Source organism: Cibotium barometz, chromosome 30, assembly GCF_041138505.1.
Source record: "Cibotium barometz isolate CiBa-2024 chromosome 30, ASM4113850v1, whole genome shotgun sequence".
NCBI classification, from domain to species: Eukaryota; Viridiplantae; Streptophyta; class Polypodiopsida; order Cyatheales; family Cibotiaceae; genus Cibotium; species Cibotium barometz.
In genome coordinates, this window is record NC_141075.1 from 22744864 (window position 1) to 22766211 (window position 21348).

The 21348-nt window shown below is 40.2% G+C and overlaps 1 protein-coding gene across 2 annotated transcripts in view; it reads right to left on the reverse strand.

The window, feature by feature from the left end:
- Window positions 1–14630: 14630 nt before the first annotated feature.
- LOC147621282 (inositol-pentakisphosphate 2-kinase-like) overlaps window positions 14631–21348 on the reverse strand; it is a 61839-nt gene continuing 55121 nt past the window's right edge. For both annotated transcript variants that reach the window (XM_086823984.1, XM_086823983.1), the window contains exon 7: window positions 14631–15071. In XM_086823984.1, the coding sequence (XP_086680110.1) occupies window positions 14910–15071 (162 nt within the window). In that variant the 3' untranslated portion in view covers window positions 14631–14909. The remainder of the gene's footprint in view (window positions 15072–21348) is intronic.

The following is a 21348-nucleotide window of genomic DNA, read 5'->3' on the forward strand; positions in this document are numbered from 1 at the left end:
GGTACGTTAATGCAGGTTCTTCGAACCACATGACAAGTCATGGGGAGTGGTTCAAGGAGATGAAAAACCTTGAAAGACCAGGTTTTGTGGAAACATGGAATAACACTGCTCATCCAATTGCCCATGTTAGAGATGTGCCATTGTCTATGCAAGATGGCAAAGTGAAGTACCTTGCAGATGTACTTCATGTTCCGAACATAACAAAGAATTTGGTTTCAGTTGGCCAGATGATTGAGCAGGGTTTGCAGGTTTGGTTTAACCCTGATGGTTGTTATGTTGAAGACTTTAAGACAAGTGCAAGTTGGTTGCAAAAGGCAACAGAGTGAGCAGAATGTTCATATTGAATGTAAACATGCCGGAATTGAGTGCTGCGATGTTTGCAAATGGTTTAGGAATTGTTGCAGACACAGACATTTGGCATAAAAGAATTGGACATGTGAATGTGCAGAGAATGAAGTCTATGCAGACTAAAGGAATTGTGATGACAGGCCTGCCAAAGTTTAAAGTTGAAGGTATGGAGAAAATATGTGAAGCATGCCAATTTGGAAAGCAAACAAAGCATGTACTTCCACGTGACAGAAATGTGAGCAGAAATGCACTAGATGTTGTGCATGGGGTCCTACGAAGACCATGTCTATGGGAGGCTGCAGGTATTATGTGACATTTATTGATGACCACACAAGCAAATTGTGGGTATACTTCATGAAGGAGAAGAGTGAGGTGTTCACTCATTTTCAGAATTTCAGAGTTATGGTTGAAAAGCAAACAAGGAAACATGTAAAGTGCCAAAGGTCAGATGGAGGGGGAGAGTACTTCTCCAATGAGTTTTCTAAAATTTTAAAGAAGAATGGTATTCACACCAACAGTTTACATGCAGATACTCTCCGCAACAAAATGGAGTTGCTGAGCGAAAAAACAGGCACATTGCTGAGATTGCGCGAGCATTGATGGGAGAGAAGAATATGCCGCATAGCTATTGGACTGAGGCTATTTCTACAGCATTGATGGGAGAGAAGAATATGCCGCATAGCTATTGGGCTGAGGCTGTTTCTACAACAGTTTACATCATGAACAGAACTCCAACTGCAACCATACATGATGTAACTCGAGAGGAGAGGTTTACTAGGCAGAAAACCTGATTCGTCTCATCTGAAAGTCTTTGGATGCATTACATATGTGCATGTGCCAGATGAGCTGAGGACTAAGCTGGATCCAAAAGCTGAAAAATGTGTGTTTATTGGGTATTGTTTAGTTGGATAGACCATGGAGTGGTAGGCTGCGTCATAATACCAATCCTGCAAATGTGATTAGTACATTACATAAAGGCAAAGAGAAAGTGGTTGAGCCCCTTAGTATGCCTGACATTTCTGCAGGGCATTCTCCTGTTGATGGAGAGTCTAGTGGCTCAGAGATGAGCCTTGATGAGGATCTTTGGATACCAGCTATGAGAACACCTGGTGTAAAGAAGGCTATGCAAGCCATGAATGCAAAGCTGCGAAGATCTAGGAGAGTGAAGAATCCTGTGCAGAGGTTTACCTATGATGGTTATGTGGCACATCACTATGCATACATGGCAAAAGTTGTACAGGTTGTAGAGCCCACATGCATTGATGAGGCTGTTAAAAATGTGTGTTGGGAGAAAGCTATGGATGAGGAGATGGATGCACTATATGGAAATGAGACTTGGGATTTAGTGCAATTGCCTGAAGGCAAGAAAGCCATTGGATGCAAGTGGGTGTACAAAGTAAAACATAACAGTGATGGAAGCATAAGCAGGTACAAGGCTAGATTGGTAGCCAAAGGATATGCGCAGACATATGGCATTGATTATGAGGAAACTTTGAGCCCAGTTGCCAAGATGGCAACAGTGAGAGTTGTGATAACAGTGGGTGCGCCAAAGCAATGGTCTTTACATCATCAGATGGATGTAAAGAATGCATTCTTGCATGGGGATTTGCAAGAAGAGGTGTATATGTTGCAGCCACCTAGTAATGAGGATGTGAGTCACCCCGAGCATGTTTGTAGGTTGAAGAAAACATTGTATGGCTTAAAACAAGCACCAAGAGCATGGTCTGACAAGATTTCTGAATATCTTGTCACTATTGGCTTTCATGTAGCCAATGCAAATTTCTCACTGTATGTGAGACATAGTGATAGAGGGGTTATGCTTATGGTCATCTATGTAGATGACCTGATCATTACGGGGGGACCATGATGCAAAGATCTTTGATGTAAAGATCTTGCTTAGATAGAAGTTCGAGATGAAGGATATGGGGGAGCTTAGATATTTCTTGGGCATTGAGGTGATTAGGTCACCACATGGTATTGGATTACTACAGAGACAGTATGGCTTGGACATGTTGTCCAAGTATGGTATGACAGGCTGTAAGCCTATCTCAGTGCCATTGGATCAGAATGGTAAGTTGAGGGCAGATTCAGGAGAGATTTTGGAGGATCCTACTATGTATAGGCGCATAGTAGGAAGCTTGATCTACATGACGATCACCATGCCAGATTTGAGCTATGCTGTTAGGTTGGTGAGTCAGTTTATGCAGGTTCCTCGAAAGTCGCATTTGGATGCATTGAGACGCATACTGAGGTATGTGAGGTCTACTTTGCATTGTGGACTATTTTATGAAACTGGGACAGAGATATGTGTACATGGGTACACAAATGCTGATTGGGCTGGTAGTATCTGAGATAGAAGATCTACTAGTGGCTTCATGTTTTCTTTGGGGAGTGCTGCTAAGATTTGGAGCAGCAAGAAGCAGCCTACGGTTGCTCTATCCAGTATAGAGGCCGAGTACAAAGGTGCTGCTATGGCAGCATGTGAGGTAGCTTGGTTGAGAAAGCTACTTGCAAATTTGGGTCTATCAGTGGTAGACAAGTTGTCATTTTCTGTGACAACATTAGCAGTATACCAGGAACCCAGTTTTTCATGCTCGCACAAAGCATATAGAGGTCCACTACCATTTTGTCTGAGAGAGGGTTTTGGCAGGAGACGTTAATCACACAGGATCAGGTCGCTGACATCTTCACCAAAGCATTGGGTACAGAGAAGCTTCGCACATTCAAGGCTTCGCTTTGTGTACATGAGATGGAGTTGAGCTCGAGGGGGAGTGAGGCGGTGGACACTGATGACCCGCCTGGGAGATAGGCCCCACACTTACACCACTGGCATGGTTGTTGAGATCATGGGTGATATGCGGCCAGTGGGATGACAGGCTATGTGTGACAGCCATTCTAGAGACTAGCATAGTTATAGCACCAGCTCATTTAGTTGGGCTCACACTATAGAGAACCCTAGTATGTATTTGGTTGAGTACCTTTTCATATGGTGTGTACTCTTATCTTTGTATATGGTGTGTTGAGTGTTGTGTAAAGAAGAAGATTTTTAGCCTCTCATTGTGTGTTCTCTTTTAGGATTTTGTGAGTGTGTGTGTGCTTGCAAGAGCTCGAGCTCTCTTCTCCCCTACATCTTTTCAGAAAGTACGTGGGTTAGTCATTTCTCAAGTTTTTGGAGCTCTTAAAAGAAAATGTACAAATAGAGTATTCTTGGGTCATTGCAACTCTCTCATGATCTCTTATTCAAGAAAATGTACAAATAGAGTATTCTTGGGTCATTGCAACTCTCTCATGATCTCTTTATATACAATGGATTCTCATTTAGTATAAGCTCCTCATAGCTTACCAAATCTTGGAACTCCTGATGATTCAAAGGAAGAGGGATAAGGAGTTATTATCTTGGTGTGTCTATGCCCTTATCTTATTATTTCCGCCCTTTGGAGATACCAATGGTTTTAGCGATAGTGAGCATGTGGAAAGCTTTGGGAGAACCATGGGTAAACCTTTGGTTATCCACTTAGAAATATTAACCCTTAGTTTGGATCATCAACGAGATGAAGGGCAAGAGGTATTGTTAAATTTAAAGTCTCATACAAAGAGGGATGAGTGCAATTTTAGCAATTCAACCCCCTACTTTGAATTGGTAATTTGGGTACAAGTGTTTATATAGCCAAGAAGCTCTTTGAATTCTTTTTCCATTCATGTTATTAAGTTTTCAATCCCAAGTCTCAAGGCATTTTTTATAATTTTATATCCCTGTGGTAAAATGCTCATAACTTTTTCCTCAATTATTCATTTTGAAAAGTTTTTAAATAGACACGAAGCTCCCTTCTAGATCTTCGTATCTATATAGTTAATTTTTAGTGCAACCATGTATATAAATAATAGTTTTGCTCTCTTTACCTCCATTTTTCTACAGCTTTGATCGGCTTTAAGATACTCTTAATATTTTGCTCGATTATCCATTTTACAAAGTTTTTACATAGGTGTGAAGCTCTCTTCAAGCTATAAACACCTATATAGTTTAATTTTAGTACATGAATATGTATAATAAATTATCATACTCTATGTTATCTATATTTTCAGCCATTATTTCCTTTAATGATTATTTTCTCTTAATCTCTTTATAAAATTGCAAGCCCCATGCATCTTATCTATTTGTGAGTCCATTTTACCTTGGTTTATTTTAAAATATTTTGTCCAATAGCCCAATTTGCACTGGATGGGCCATACCAACACTCCACATATATTTTCGTTTAAATAATCTTGAGTCGGAATATTTTCTTCCAACAAAGGATCTCCCTCTTCTTTGGAGTGATGAGAATAGCATAAAATCATTGCTTCTCTTGAGTCTTTGGTCTTTCCTTCCATGAACTATGGCCTCACATTTGATGTTTATAACTTTACTTTAATTTAGGGAGAGGAGGAGAGGTGAGGAGATTGTTAGGTTTCATGTAAGTGTGTTTTTTATTCCAAGAAGTTACCAAAGTGAAACTCCAAACTTTGCGTCACATCTTTTGGTGGAGTTGACAGGCATGTTTTTCTCATAATCATTCTATCATAACTTCAAGGTCTTATGCCATTAAATAAAGGAGGGTTATTCTTGAAAGAGAAATTTCTCTTGTTTCTAATTATCTTTTGGTACAAGATGTTTAACATTTTGAAGTTCCATGGATTGGAAGGAGAAGGTCCAGGGAGTTCACGGCTCGTCTATGAAGGAGCGAGCTAAAATACTTATAGATTTCTTGGAGGGTTTGGTCTTAACTTGGCATGAGGCTTTGCAAGAGAGGAAGCCAAGAATGATTAGAAAAAGTTGATCGGCAATGATGGAGAGGTTTGGGATAGTGGAGTCACTAAATTCTTTACTATTGCAATTAAATCAGATTTTTTGGTCTTAACTTGGCATGAGGCTTTGCCAGAGAGGAAGCCAAGAATGATTAGAAAAAGTTGATCGGCAATGAAGGAGAGGTTTGGGATAGTGGAGTCGCTAAATTCTTTACTATTGCAATTAAATCAGATTTTCCAAAAGGAAGGAGATTAATTTTGTACTTCAAATCATTAAATTCTTCCATACAAATTTTCCAAAAGAAAGGAGATTAATTTTCTACTTCAAATCATTAAATTCTTCCATAAGCTGTGCAATATTGTGATTAAATCAATGCAAGGACACCTAGGGTTCCATGGGTTGAGGATAAACCTAGGGTAGGGGACATAAGCATGTCACATGCTATGAATGTCAAGAAAAGGGACACTATCACATCAAGTGTCCAAAATTGACAAAAAGAGAAGATATAAGTGTATCACTTGTAGAAAAAATATATTCATAATAAGAAGAGGAAAACTTGATGCCATTGATGGAAAAAAGAGGGTCATAGAACTACGAGTCAGGGAGAAGAAGAAGAAGAAGCAGAAGACAAATAAGGAAGAAATGTTTGAAAATATGGAGACACCACCAACTGCTTCCATCCTTCATTTTTATAGAGCCTTTAGCCCCTCTAAGCGATGGAACTGGTAGAATGGTTTTGTTTGATGCACAAAGAAATGAGGCATGGACCAAGGGTAAGGAGTTTCCATCAACTAATGTGGCTGAGTATAATGCATTGGTTTGTGGATTAGAGGATCGTTTAACAATTAAATGAAAGATAGAGATGAGAGGGGATTCCCAACTCGTCATTAACACAAGAAAGGGGAATACAAGGCAAGGAGTCCCAACTTGCAAGAACTTCTCGCAGGGGCAATGGAGTTAAAAGGGCAAGAACTTCATTCGCAGGGCAATGGAGTTAAAAGAATCTTTGATCTTTTGATAATTTGTCCATGTTAGTAGGAAAAATAATCGAAGGCTTATGAATTAGCAACTCTAACTTTGGCTTCTTTCAAAGTAGCTCCGCTTGTCTAGATCGACACGAGACGACTAGAGCTCCACAATTTTTAGTGTTACATTGATGAAGGATACTTTTCCCATAGATTGAATGCTCAACAAAAGAAAAGGCTTGCAAAGATTCCGTACACAATTCTAGGTGGCATTCTCTACATACAAGGTAAGGATACAGTTCTTAGGAGGGTGGGAGGGTGGTGAGCCTGGAAGAATCTAAAAGGTTATGGAATTATGTTGAGGGAGGATTCTAGACGGGTGGCCTCTAACACTCTCCTAGATCCCCAACTCACAAAACACGAGGAGGAGGCAGGCAAGGTGATGGAAAAGGCTCCATAGGGGAAAACTCTCTTGAACCTCACACCAAAACACTCAAGGCCCTAGACCGCACTCTTAGGGGAGCTCCTCCTCAACCCTCTTAGTGACACACCAAGCCTAGTGGAGAAGAGAGTAGGGGTAAGCCCACACCTTTCCTTGCTCCTCCTTACTTCACATGCACGGGGCACATTAAGACTCTACCCAAGAGAAACTTCAAGCATAGATATTGAAATGAGAGAGAGAGAGAGAGAGAGAGAGAGAGAGAGAGAGAGAGAGAGAGAGAGAGAGAGAGAGAGAGAGAGAGAGAGAGAGAATATGCACTTGATGATAGGAAAATCCCACAATACAATCTTATTGATATGACAAGTAGGGATACAAGCATAAGGATTACAAGGCTTGAGGATGGAGAGGATGACTAGAGTGATAGCCGAAGGATGATGGATAGAGATGAAGGGTAATGGCTCCTATGGATAGATCTCTATTCTCTCTTATGTTGGTGCCAAGACTATGACCCTTTTTATAGGCCTCCAAGAGTACAAAGATATTTCATATCATGAGATATTACAAGGTTTGGTGTCCTCTTAGCCTGCCATGTGGTGGCGGGATATTTGGATACATGAGGATATTTTGATAGATGGAGATACTTTGGATATCCAAGGTGAGTTGGGGTTACATGAGCTAAGATATCTCCAAGTAATTCTCCAAAATGAGCCTCTCCAAGGATATGTAGATGGTGTGTAAAGGCTTAGTGAATCCTGATGGATGTTTCTAGAAGTGGTGGGTTTCTCCACAAAAGAAAATCTTGAGATAATACCAAGCTTTGATATTTTGTTTCTTTATTACAAAAAAGGGAAGGTAGACTTTGCATGCCTTATTCCATAAATGAAAGGTTGGAAATTGTTGGATGAACTGGAGACCACCTTTGAATATCTCTTTTAGAGCCTTATATCCTTGTAGCAAAGTGCGCATCCTCATTTATTTCTTTTTTTTTTTGAGTTGGAGAACTTTATTGGCTTACATATTCTTTTTCAAAAGGTAGGCCTAATGTGAGCCTAAGACTAGTGAGGCTACTTTTAAGAATATATATATATATATATATATATATATATATATATATATATATATATATATGTATGTATATATATATATATATATATATACAATCCAAAGATGGTTTTGACTTTTGTAGGTTGATGATAAATTCTCCAAAAAAGGAAAGGAATTAACAATTACATGGAGAGTGGCATGTGTGGGGTTGTTCATGTGGGAGAGAAGCTTGATGGGGGTTTGGGCGAGCATGTGTGTGCGGGATGGCTCGGGGTGGCCCACGTGGGCCCGGGTGGAGAGGCTATGCATGAGGGTGTGAAGAGGGAGCTTCCAGCATGCGTGTGGGACAAGTGGGACCCATGTAAACACATGGGCGTGGGTGGGCCCATGTGGACCCCACAAGGTGGTGTCGGGGAAAAAGAGGGTGGGAGAGTAGAGATTGATAAAACGAGGAAGAAAAAATGATATTATATAGCATATATATGTATATATATATATATATATATAGTGTAGCATGGCTTTTGTATCTATTAGGTGTGTGAACTCTAATAAATACAATATGGTGGTGTAAATAATATATATAGTAGTATCATAGCATAGCTAGGATAGAGGATAGTAGGTTGGATGCAAAAGGAGACTTTTAGGAAAAAGATATCTTAGGCATAAATATATATGAGGAAATAGACTTAGGATTTATTTACTTGTTCAAGTGTGTGTGTGTGTGTATATATATATATATATATATATATATATATATATATATATATATATAAAGATAAGAGAAAAATATGGCAAATAGTAGGTGGTAGAAAATGCATACTTATAGTGTAGTTATAGATATAGTACCTAAGGGATTTTGAAAAAGTAGAAGGGAGATGGGGGGCAGGATTTTGTGCATGTTTTCCCAAGCCCTATGAGAAAAAATTAATGCATGGGAAATTTCAATTTACCATGTCTCAATGTCATGAATGTCCAAGTCACTTTACCTCAACTAGCACAACTCGTAGAATCCTTAACATATGATATTACTAGCCTAACCTGGCAAATATGTGTATGAACAGTGCTAAAGCTGCTATAAAGTGTGCCAAGCATATGGATGCAAGCATATCCTATCCTAGCATATGGTCCAGGTGGGTATTAGATTTTGTGGTCCACTTCCCCGCTACTCACATGGGAAGTATTACATATCTTAGTGGCCATAGATTATGCAACAAGGTGGGTAGAAGCAAAGGCGACAATCAATAAAAGGTAGTGACTATGGCATCCTTTCTCAAGGAGTACATATATGCGTGATTTTGGTGTCCAGTAGAGATCCTTACAGATAGAGGGAGGCCTTTTAGAAATGAATTGATTGAATCTTTGGTACAAAGATTAAAAATAAATCATGCCATTTCAACTCCCTATTATCCTGAATGCAATGGTTTAGTGGAAAAGACTAATGGTTTGCTTTGTGGATCTTTATCTAAGCTAGTGAATGTTATGAAGAAATAAAGTGTGATGTGCATTTCCCGAAGTTCCTATTCGCTTATAGGACCACTCACAAGCTCTCTCTTGGTTTCACACCTTTTCATCTATTTTATGGAATAGAGGCCATTTTGCCAATAGAATTGAAAATCACAAGCCTTTGTACATCTTTTGCATGCTTGAGTAATTAAGAAGAAACTCTTGTCCAATGCCTAGTACAACTTGAGACCTTGGGTGAGAGGGTAAAGCACTTCAAAATTTGAAGGTGGTATAACAAGGGCCACAAGGCAAGGCATGACACTCTCTTAAGAAGAAGACATAACTCAAGCAAGCAAGCTTGGTCATGAGGTTTGATTGCCGTGTGGAGAAGCACCTAGAAAGAAGCTTCTTTGACGCTGAAAAGGCCTCTTCTTTAGGATAAAGCAAAAGTTCAAAAATGACATCTATCTTTTTTGGAAGATGCAAATTTCCATGAGATTCTTGGACGTGCAAATGAATATAGACTAAAGATGTTTTATCTTCAGACATCATGGGTGACACACCCCCAAGATAGAAATAGAGATCTACTAGACGAAGAAAATATGTGATAACAAAATTTAATATCTTTAATTTTTAACTTTTGTATATATTTTGGTGGTTTTGCAATGACAATAAAGTGGAAGCTTGTTCAAGAAGAATACGACACCTGCAACAATGGAATGATGGCACGATGGATTTTAGCGGCTACACCAACAATGAATCTTAATAGTTTAATTTCTTAAGGTTTTATTTCATGTATTGATGTGCACATTGTTGTAAATACCACAAGTATGATCTATAAATACTTTCTTTGGAGATACCAATGGTTTTAACGGTATGAACATGTGGAAAGACTTTGGAAACCATGCATAAAAACCGTTCATTATCTCTAGTTTGGATCATCAACGAGATGAAGGACAAGAGACACTATTAAAATTGAAGTCTTGGCAAAGAGTGAGGAGTGCAATTTTGAAAATTTAACGCCCTACTTTCAACCATTAATTACTCTTTACTTGAGTATTCTTTTATTAAAGTGTTTATGTAGCCAATAAGCTCTTTTAATTCTCTTTTTGTTTATGTCATTAAGTTTTTAATATCCTCTCATTAATAGCAAAAGATTCTTCCAAAATGCAGGCTTTTAAGCGTTTTTTGACAATTTTAAACCTTGTAGTAAAATGCTCATAACTTATCGCTCAATTTTGCCCATTTTGAAAAGTTTTTATATAAGGGTTTTTGCTCTCTTTAAGCTCTACATATCTATAAGGGTTTTTGCTCTCTTTAAGCTCTACATATCTATATCATTCATTTTCAATGTAGCCATCTATATAAAGAACAATTATGCACTATTTATCTATGGTTTTCTATAATTTTGACTAGTTTACAATCTTGTAATAAAACGCTCATAACTTTTTACCTCATTGTCCTTTTTATATGAGAGCGAAGCTATCTTCAAGCTCTATGCGCTTATATAGTTCAATTCTAGTACATTCATATATATAATAAATTATCATGCTCTATTTTTCATATTTTTAACTATTTTTTAAAAATAATTATTCTCTTAAATATCTTTTTAAAATCGTAAACCTCATGTATCTTATCCATCTATGAGTCATTACTACGTTGTTTTTCTCTAAATTGTTCCGTCCCAATTGTCCAATTCGCATACCAACACACTCATAGATTTTCATTCATATAATCTTGAGTCAAAGTATTTTCTTCTAACAAGGGATCGCTATTATTTAGAGCAACAAGATTAGCAAAATAATTGCTACTCTTGAGCCTTTCATTTTTTCTTCCCTGAAATGTGACCTCACATTTGATGTGTATATCTTTATTTTAACGTAGCAAAGAGAGATGAGGAGGCTGTGAGATTTCATGTAAGATTGTCGTTATTCCAAGAAGCCATCAAAAGTGAAATCCCTAACTTTACATCACAATGACAATCGCCTTATGAGGAGACACATTTCCTCATGATAAGCATGTAAGTCACAGACCTTTGGATGTGGTGCATTTTGATGTTTGGGAAGGACTACATCTTTTTTATCTCCACTAGTATGTCATGTATCGAAAGAAATTAAAAAATAATGAGGAATTTTCAAGACTTGCCTTTAATTTTAAAGTTGTTAACTAAACAAAAATCATAAATCATAAATAAACAATAATCAATAATTTTACCAATGAAATTACAAGTATTAAAAGCTAAGAAATAAAAATCTATTTTGTAATTGCATATATATATATATAGAGTTATTAGCTTCTTCTTTTTTGCTCACATAGATCTATTTATATGACACTATCTAAAATTTTAATATGGATTTTTTTCTTTCATATTATGCAAGAGAACTCATTTCCATCAAGATTCATTAATAAACATAACATTTAAATTATTAAAAATTTAATAAGATTATTTTTATACTTGTGTGTGAGAGAGGGAAAGAAAGAAATAAAGAAAGTTATATTAAACGTCTACAAAAGGTCAAATTTGCCTATGAGACCTAAGTGTTACAATGTTTCGATGACATAGATAGTACAAAAATGAAATGAACTAAATGTAAAAGGGTAACAACTAGGTGTACCTCACCCTAATAGTGGTCCATGTAGAACATCAACCATGGGGAAACCAAGGGAAACCGCCTAGTTCCACCAAGCCGGATGGTTGAGTGGAAGTAGCTTGGTGCCTTTGTAGAATGTCCTGGATTTCGATCCAGACCAGATGTCTGCCATGGAGGTGGGGAGCGCTTGGCTCACTATAGTGCTAGTGCTCGCTCTCTTGTGATTCCTTTGGTCTATCTCAACAAGATGGTCAGGTGCATTAGTGTTGCTCATACCCTCCATCTGAGAGAGAGAGAGAGAGAGAGAGAGAGAGAGAGAGAGAGAGAGGACACGAAAAGATTTACATCTAGCTTTCAACAAGGGTCTCCTAAAAAGAGCCATTATAAAATTATTAGAAAGGGTGAATCCACTTAATAGAGAGGCTTTACACATGCACATAGAAGAAGGGGGGAAAAAACTTTATTTCAACATGAAAAGGTTTCTCAATAGACCTACCTTTCAATGAATAATACACCTTTATAAGGCTTGGCTTTAATTTGTATCGTGAAGCAAAAAAGTAGAGAGAGAGAGGTATTAACGTCAGTAGAATGCAACACGAGGGCATATACGACCAACGGTGGGACTTGAACTCGGGTGGATCATGGCCTTTATAAGGGCCCTCGCACTACCTTTTTACCAAGGTGATGGTGTTTAACACCACAGCACAGTGGGTTAGGAGGTCAGCACCCACCTTTACATATGGTCAGGAGGAGACAGTGGAGTATACAGATGCATATACTTACCTTGGTGTGGTTTTTAGTGGCCCACTATTTTCCTTGAGGAGAGCAACGGAGACCAGATTGACCAGAGCTTATGCAGCATTCGGGAGACTAGAGAGGATGTGTTCGCAAGTTCAGTTTCAGGAACCTCGAACAAAGCTCTGGCTCTTTGACACTTTGGTCACTTCAGCCATGCTCTATGGAGTAGAGATATGGGGACCCACCATAGCCGAGCTGGTAGCACTGATGGATGGAGATGTACGGAGAGGCCCTTGGTTTCTATGATTTCCCAGATGATTAGGGCCAAGGCCTCCGTACCACATGATATTATCCGTGCAGAGATGGCTGCCGCCCCATTGGTAGTAGAGGCACTCACTGGATCAGTCTCCTTTTATACATAGCACTTGGGCTCTCCCTAGAGACAAATATGCTCGCTTAGCCCTAGAGTCTTCATGACAGTTGGCATCACAGGGAGCCGAATCATGTTGGTATGCACAGATGACAGCTTGGTTCCAACTACATGGCTTTAGTATGGACAGGCTACCTCGATTTCAGTACTCCCTAGATGCACCCTCCCTCTCTCTCTCACACAGGCAAAGATTACCAGACTTATCAGGCAGGACTTGACTCAGCTGGACACTAGGACATGGATACAACCGACACACGAGCTTGGTACGAAGATGGCTTTCTATAGAGATCATCTTCTCCAGCTCACGGAGGATGGGTTTGTGATTAGACCCAACTACATGGATACTCATCTTTCTCATGGGGTACGATGTGCTATTGGTCGGATGCGCACATCCTCACACCAGCTAGAGATTGAGACTGGCAGATTCAGAGGAGTACCAGCTGAGGCCAGGATTTGTCAGTTGTGCCAGATGGAGCCAGAGACAGAGTTACATTACATATGTCATTGACCAGTATATTATGAGATACGAGGCCGTTTTCACTGCCTGTTCAGAGGGGCTTTCGGACCACTTTCTAAAGTCATGAGATACCAGGATCAGAGAGGCCTCGTATTATATCTGCTGGAGCTGCGTAGACATAGAGAGGGTCTCTTGAGAGTGAGGGGATCAAAGAGGGAGAGACACCTACAGAGACAAATTACAGACTTCTTTCGACCAGAGATTGAGCAGTCAAGCCAGTAGGCATTGCAACTAGCCCCATAGTATAGCCGCACCAGAGGTACACTGATTGATCGAGCTATAGACCTGCGACAGTCCAGGCACCCCCAAGATGAGAGGCCCATCTCGACACCGCAAAGACTACAACAGAGGATCAGGTCCATAGTAGCACGGCATGGGAGACGTCCAATCAAAGTACTCACCATGGAGGACATTGAGAATATCCGCCATCGACTGATGAGAGACATCTTTGGATAGTGATGTATATGATGCTTACCTTTGTTGCTGGAGCCTTCCTTCCCAGATGTTATCCATTAGGAGCTCCTAGTACCTTACTTTTCCTCATAGTTGTTGTTTCAGTTTCAGTTAGTTGTTTAGTTGTTTTAGATTTTCTTACACAGACATTGAATCAGATCCACCAATTGTTGTAACCTTTTTGGTCTCATAGGTCATTTTGGCCTTTTGAAGACGTTAATATATCATTTCATTTAATTTCTCCCAGGGTGTGTGTAATAAGAGAGAGAGAGAGAGAGAGAGAGAGAGAGAGAGAGAGCTTAATGTCTTCAAAAGGTCCAATTGGTCTATGAGAACAAGAAGTAAACAACGAATCCATGAGAATACTAAATCATAATCACTAAAAAGAAAATGAAACAAAACTAGCTATCTATGTCCTAATAACATGTGGATACAAGGTACATATACATGATGGGCTGATGAGCACAATAGTAGGTAGACATCAACATCATCCATTAAACAGCTCCTCAAAGAGACTCCCGATATCCACTACCCATGGGTGGAAATCTCTGTCACTCTAGAAACTTCTTGATCTGAACTATTGTATGGAAACCCCGTCAAGCACGGGGGGCGGGGAGGGGGGGGGGGTTTGTGGTGATTGTGGTGAGTTCAATAAGTAAACAATTCATAATAGAGAAGTGTTATTGTTACCAATTACCCCTTTCATAGGATTTGCTTACTTTAAAAAAATATCGTTATCCCTGCTTAACCATCAAGGCCCAACATTAGAGCAGTTTCAATATCCCTGCTTAACTATCAAGGTCCAACATTAGAGCTGTTGAAACTATCAAAACAAATTACCAAATTACGAGGCCTATGTCAACAAGGACCCATGTAGAAATATGTAATGAATTCCCTCATTAGTGCTAACAAACCCTTAAGGTTGGTTGAACCAAATTACAAGGCCCATGTCAACAAGGACCCGTGTAAAAATATGTAATGCAGCCTGTCATTACGGTGCTAGCATAGCCTTGGGTGGGTTGAACCATCCTTTGAAAATGATCTCTATTACCCTTTGCTTTGAAGTTGTTGGCATGGGTTTGTAATCCTAAACCGATGTTCTGAAAATGAGGTGAAGGTAATTGGACCCCTGAACACCCTTGGAAGCCAGGTCACCTAAAATGTTTCCTTGATTATTTTAGAACAATTCCCATGAGAATGATAAGAAATAGTTCCACCTTGTGTTGCTCGTAAATAGGCTCTAACAATCTCTTGGTCAAGATGATAGTAGTGTGGCATCTTGTTCAAGGGCTTCAAGTCCAAATCTACAAAGTGAATCTGCTCAAACAACAATACAAAAAAAATCAACCACATAAAAACTATTTGGTATACATTGCCACAATACTACTTGATCAGATGCTTCTACAAAGCTCCCATGTTCTGCAAAATGCAGCACAACTGTAGTTGGTTGAATTCTTTGAAGCATGCGGCCTTGTATAAAGCCTGTGTCAAAAAAAAAAAAGCCTAAACCAAGAGTGAAGCAATGCCCTGTCCAACAGCGCCTTGAGTCTACATTCCAAGTCACAATAGCTCATCAAGGATTTCCCCAATCAGTAGATGCCAAAGCCCTATGTGCCTTTGATATACCTGAGCACCCACATCACTGCCTTATGATTCTTCTCCCAGCGCTGAAGTGAGAACCTGCTTGAGGACACCAATGACAAAGATAATGTCGTTGGCTTTCCATGGTACTGTATACCCATGGTATCATTGTACTAGTCGAAATGGGATTAGAGAGGAGCAACAAAGATGAAGGGGGTGTAAAAGCCTATGGTAGGCACTTCTTCGAGCTAGGGGGGATGCATGAACTGGTTATATAAAATGGGATGACCAGATGGCCACAGTCAGACAGCCTTTCATCCTTCCCACATGCAAGGGGGACTAGCACAATGGACTACATAATGGGGTCTCCTGCTCTCATACCACAGATCCGGAATTTCACCATCCCACCCCCACCCATTTCGGCCGACCATGCATATCTCTTGTTTACAGTCTCTTGCCCCGTTTTGTCTTCACACACCGCCACCACCTACACCCACATCCTCTTTTGCCATGAGCTTGATCATGTATATGAGGGCCACTTATCCCATCGAATCCCCACTCTAGATCTATCACTATCTCTCTCTGACATCACAGCCCAACTCTTCTCTATCATCCATGACTCCGCCCATGCCAGCTTCCCCAACACCATACACTCTAGACTCGACGGCCAGCCTACCAATGGATTCCCAACCCCAGAAAGAGTGGTATGATGATGAGTGCCGGACCACCAAATTGCACCTCTTACGTGAAAGGGAACTCGGACAGATCACAATACGTAAGATGCAGCATAGCTTTTGCAGACTCACCGGCACAAGGAGAGGGCTTTCCTTGCCAGATGGGAACAAAAATAGTATTAGCTCTTCCTGTGTGAAGACAATTTGACTCTTTAAACCGCTCAGACATCCATCGAACGATCAATTTTGCAAAGTCCATGAGGCAGTGCCGCTAAGTATGCAGCCAGACCGATAAGTATGCAGTTGGGACCGGCCCGAACCGCACCCCGATAAGCAGTTGGTTACGAAATTCGACTGGTTCGGTCCTTCAGAAACATTCGATAGATTCTTTCGATCTCGAAGCAAGCAGTCACTGACTGGTATTTGGGCAATCTTTCAAGGCTTGGCACAATTTGGATGAGAAGAAAACCCCCACCCCCATCACATGGGAGGCAGCTATATGAAGTGCAAGATCAGCCTATATCATGGATGGCACACATCCCCATGCCCACATCATCCTATCTTTTCAACACTACGAATGTCAACAAAGCCCTAAAGAAGCTGCATAATGGGAAGGCAAGACATCATGAGGAGTTACAAGCAGAGCACTTTGTACATGGACACCATGTTTTAGCCCCCATTCTTGCAAGCTTATTTAACAGAGCAATATGTGAAGGTTTCCTCCCTTCCTACATCATCCACCATCATTCCCATTCATAAATCAGGGACCTACAGATCCCAGTAACTACAAACCTATAATACTTTGGGTATAGTATTGAAGGAGCAGTAGGGTTAAGGGTTTGACAGTGACTACTAAGGTGGATGGAACTCCATGGTGGAGAGAGAGAGAGAGAGAATGTAGTAATGCTCAAGATAGAGAATGTGCTGCACGACTCAATGATATGTGACTAGTGTATTGCTTCAATCAAGTACATGCTTTTTGTAGGCAAGTAGCCTTATTTTTGACACTCACATATACTCATATATAAGCACATGAGACACTCACATATACTCATATATAAGCACATGAGACATGGCCAGTTATAAAGGGTGTTCACACCTAAGCAGGTGTTCACATGCATATACATGAATAAGGTCTTACACACACACTAGGTGGACACACATATACTTGGCCCTTGTGGGGGAGTTCACACATGGACACAAATGGGTACATAGGTGGATACATAAACAGGAGTACACACGTGAAGGATACACGCACATGAGGCTCCAAATACCCCCCCTTCGGAGCAGAGGTGGAAATGACCTGAGAAGACTTTCAACATACTCTATGATGGCCTCAGGACTGCACCATACCCCAACAAAGACATGTTCTGCAATGCCAACTCCAAAGCTTAAGTCTGAGCATGGCTCAAAGACTCAACCAAGCACTATAGGCTTGCGTATGAGCATGGCTCAGGCTCTCCACGTCTAAGCATGGTTGCACGCAGACTCACTGGCCTAGGGGACTATGGCACCCACATCTTGGAACTCTCATGCCAGGCCTGATTTGTGGGAGCTCCACCCACGACAACATAATGTATGAGTCCTCGGAAGAACCCCCCCTCCCCCCCCCCCCCCCCCCCCCCCCCCCCCCCCCCCCCGCCCCAAACCCCCTTCACTATAACATGGGAAATGAAGCCTTTTTATAAACCAAGGAACATAAAACACATAAAAAACCAACACATATAACAAACATTTATTACATATCTTTTTCAGGGGATGACCCGAGCAGAGGACACTTGACACTCACACAAAACATGTAAATTTGGAAGTTTTAATGACTTCCGGAATCGGTGAAGTGTGGATCAGCATACCTTGTGTTGTACTTTTGGATGAGCCGGACATGCCTCAAGATTTTCAGAATGTTGAAAGGGAAGCAATTAAGGAGGCTAGTAGTCTGGAGATGGCTTCTCAAGACACTCCAGGACAGCCATATGCAACCTCCTTTGAAAGGGAGAACAATAGCTGCAACAAGGGCTAGGTAGAGTGCAAACTTTGCTTTTATGTGGAAGAACCATGTACTAATGTCATATGAGCAAGCCAAAGCCATTTTACATCGGGAAAAAGCAATGCAAGAGGAATGTCTCTAGCTTGGAAAACCAAAAATAAGATCTTGTAGATTTGCAACTCGCAAGAATGTGATTGGTTTTAAGTGGTTTATAAAGTCGAGCGTAAATCGAAGGCTCAATAGCTAGGTACAAGGCTAGACTTGGGACGAGATTCAATTAACCATAAATAAGATTCTGAACACAAATGACAACACAACAATAAATAAAATACCTGCATAGTACACCACACTAGGGGCCAAAGATGAGGCGACCGGTAGTTTAAGGGTTTCACTTTTTTAGGGTTTTTGAACAGTCACTACAGGCTGTCCGTTCAGCTCTGTACTCTATCTGTAGAGCTCCATATTCTGTCCGTACACATGATGACATCAATACCCTTCTATCCGTACAGCTGATCTAGCCGTACAATGGATGATGATGATGATGTCATGTCCATACAGCCTTGCCATAGAGGGGGAGAGAGATAGAGTCGCTTCCTTGATACATAGAAGAGAACCACCTTGTACACACTTTTTTTAGTGAAACCACTGTCTAATTAAGGATAACAAATATACATTCATAGCTGTCCCAAAGTGGGGCAGCTACTACACAGTTCAGAAACAGTGGGAAAACACTTCTAGTTGTTGGAAGGAAAGGCCTCGGATTTCATAGGGATTGTAAAAGGGCTCTCCATAAGTAAGCAAAGAGCCAAACAGAAACTCCAGAGAAGAGCAGCTGATTCCGAGCATGGTAGATAGTCCACAATGCCCAAAATCTAGTCTAGTCAAGGAAGTTTGTATAATGTATGAGTCTTGGGCCTTGGTTGCAGACAAATGGGCAAAAGGCACAAGAGTATATCCTAGAACTTGCCTATCAAAACACCAATCTTGAAGTCTCTCTATCTCCTCAAGCATTGGGATTGACTTGAACGGCTACATCATTTCTGAAATGACTCTCCAAATTGGCCTGTGATGCATCCCCAAATTATGGTGTCTAACTGCACGTGGAAAAGTGAAAACATAACCATTTTCATCCACAATGTTGTGTATGTGACAAATCCCCAATGCCAGATTGTATGCCTTTCTTGGTTGAGACAAAGCAAGGAGTCGCGATCAAATACCCTACTCCAATGAATACTCTGCAACAATGAGTTACCCCGATTTGGAGGCCCACCAAACCATTGTAAATAACATAATATAGCTTGGCAATCTCGAATGAGAGCAATCGAATATGGAGAGCCTAGAATATGACCATGGAAATGTCCAAAGACTGTATCATCATAATTGATAATCCAATGTCCATATGCATTTGTTTGCATGTTAGTGCACATAGCTCCTAGCATGCGTGCCCATGGCTTGACTTGCTCTATAAATACAAGAAGAAGAGTGGCCTTCCTTGCCAATATATGATAATGAATATTAAGGACATTGAGCCCACCATGAATTTTAGGTGAACATGTAAGCTCTTGCCTTACAAACGTAAATCCCGGCAACAAAAGCTGAGACCAATCATAATTTTTCAAAGGAAGTAACTTTGATTTTTGAAAATTTACATGTAATCCTGTAACTACTTTCATGAGTGTCTTTACATTAGCCTCTGTATTCTTGGGATCATCAGCATATGCCTACGCCACAAATTGTGTTCCATCCACCATGGAGAGACCATGTAGCTGCCCATCTTGTGTCAGTTTGTCCATGTAAAGGAGCATTGGGTGAGTCGCGATGGCGTACAATAGTACACCAAGCGGACCTTTGTACACACACACGTGTGTGTGTGTGTGTGTGTGTGTGTGTGTACAAAGGTCCACTTAGTGCACTATTGTAAAGCTTTTATAGCTTAATGAACATAAGACAAATGCTGCAGCAGGAAAAGACTGAGTGATTGCATTGAGACAAGGACCTTTCATAAATAGAGGTCGAAAAGGTACAATTGAAGGAGGCACATCCCTGTGAAGGGGTGTGGCTCTTGAATCAATGGTTATGTCCTTAGGACTTAGGGGTGTGTCGTTAATGAATAGGCATGTTCTTTGATAGTGACCCTTCACAGGTGTCGTTAATGAATAGGCATGTTCTTTGATAGTGACACTTCACAGGTGTCTTTACAGTTAATGAGAGATTAAGGAGTAATAAGGAAGAGATTAAGAGAGAGTTAGTCACAATCATGACATTCCCTCCCACTTAAAATAAGACTCCGGCTAAAAGAAGAGATGGTTGTCTTTGAAAGAATTCCCAAAGAAGTTCTGGATATTCCTGTAAGTCTTCATCAGTTTGCCAAGTAAGAGTATGTGTTCATCTTCGATTTCTGGAACATAATCCAAAACATCTAAAACTGAAAAATCACCGTCCACAATCTTCTTGAGCCAAGAAATATGGAAAGTTGGATGAATTCTACCCCAAGAAGGCGGTAATTCCAACTTATAACTGAGAGATGAGTTCTTCTTAATAATACGAAAGGGTCCATAATATCTTGGGCGAAGCTTTGGAGAGACTGATTTCACTATCTTGTATCGATGAGGGGCAATATATAATAATACCAAGTCTCCTTGAAATTCAATGTGACAACGATGCTTATTAGCTATGCGTTGATATTGCTCTTGTACGCTGACCATCTTATCCTTAATCTGTAACAGAATATCTTGCATCTCTTGAATGAGTTGGTCTGCTAAAGCCACTTTATGTTGAAGAACAAAGTTGGCAGGAAGAAGGAGAGTATTCCACCAAAGGTAAATATTCTTCCCATGAAGCTAATCGAGACTGAACATAATGACACAGCATTTCTTCCAGAATCTGATTAACTCGTTCCTTTTGTCCATCTGTCTGTGGATGATAAGCAGAGCTAAAGAGTAAATTTGTACCAAGAGACTTGAATATCCAAGTCCAAAAATGTCGTGTTAATTTTGGATTTCGATCAGAAACTATAGATTTCGGCAACCCAGGAAGTTTAAAGATATATTGTATGAACAGTATTGCAATATCCGAAGCCTGGGCTGCTTTCTTGCACGAAATGAAATGTGCCATCTTAGAAAATCTATCAACCACCACAAGAATCTGTGTATTGCCTTTAGAAGAACGTGGCAATGAAGTGATAAAATCCAGACTAATACTTTCCCAGCGTTCATTGGAAACTGGAAGTCGTTGAAGAAGACCAGCTAGAACTTGTCTACTAGCTTTCATACGTTGCCACAAAAGACATGATGTGACAAACTTAATAACATCTTGCTTCATTTGAGGCCAATAGTATGTAACCGTCAAAAGA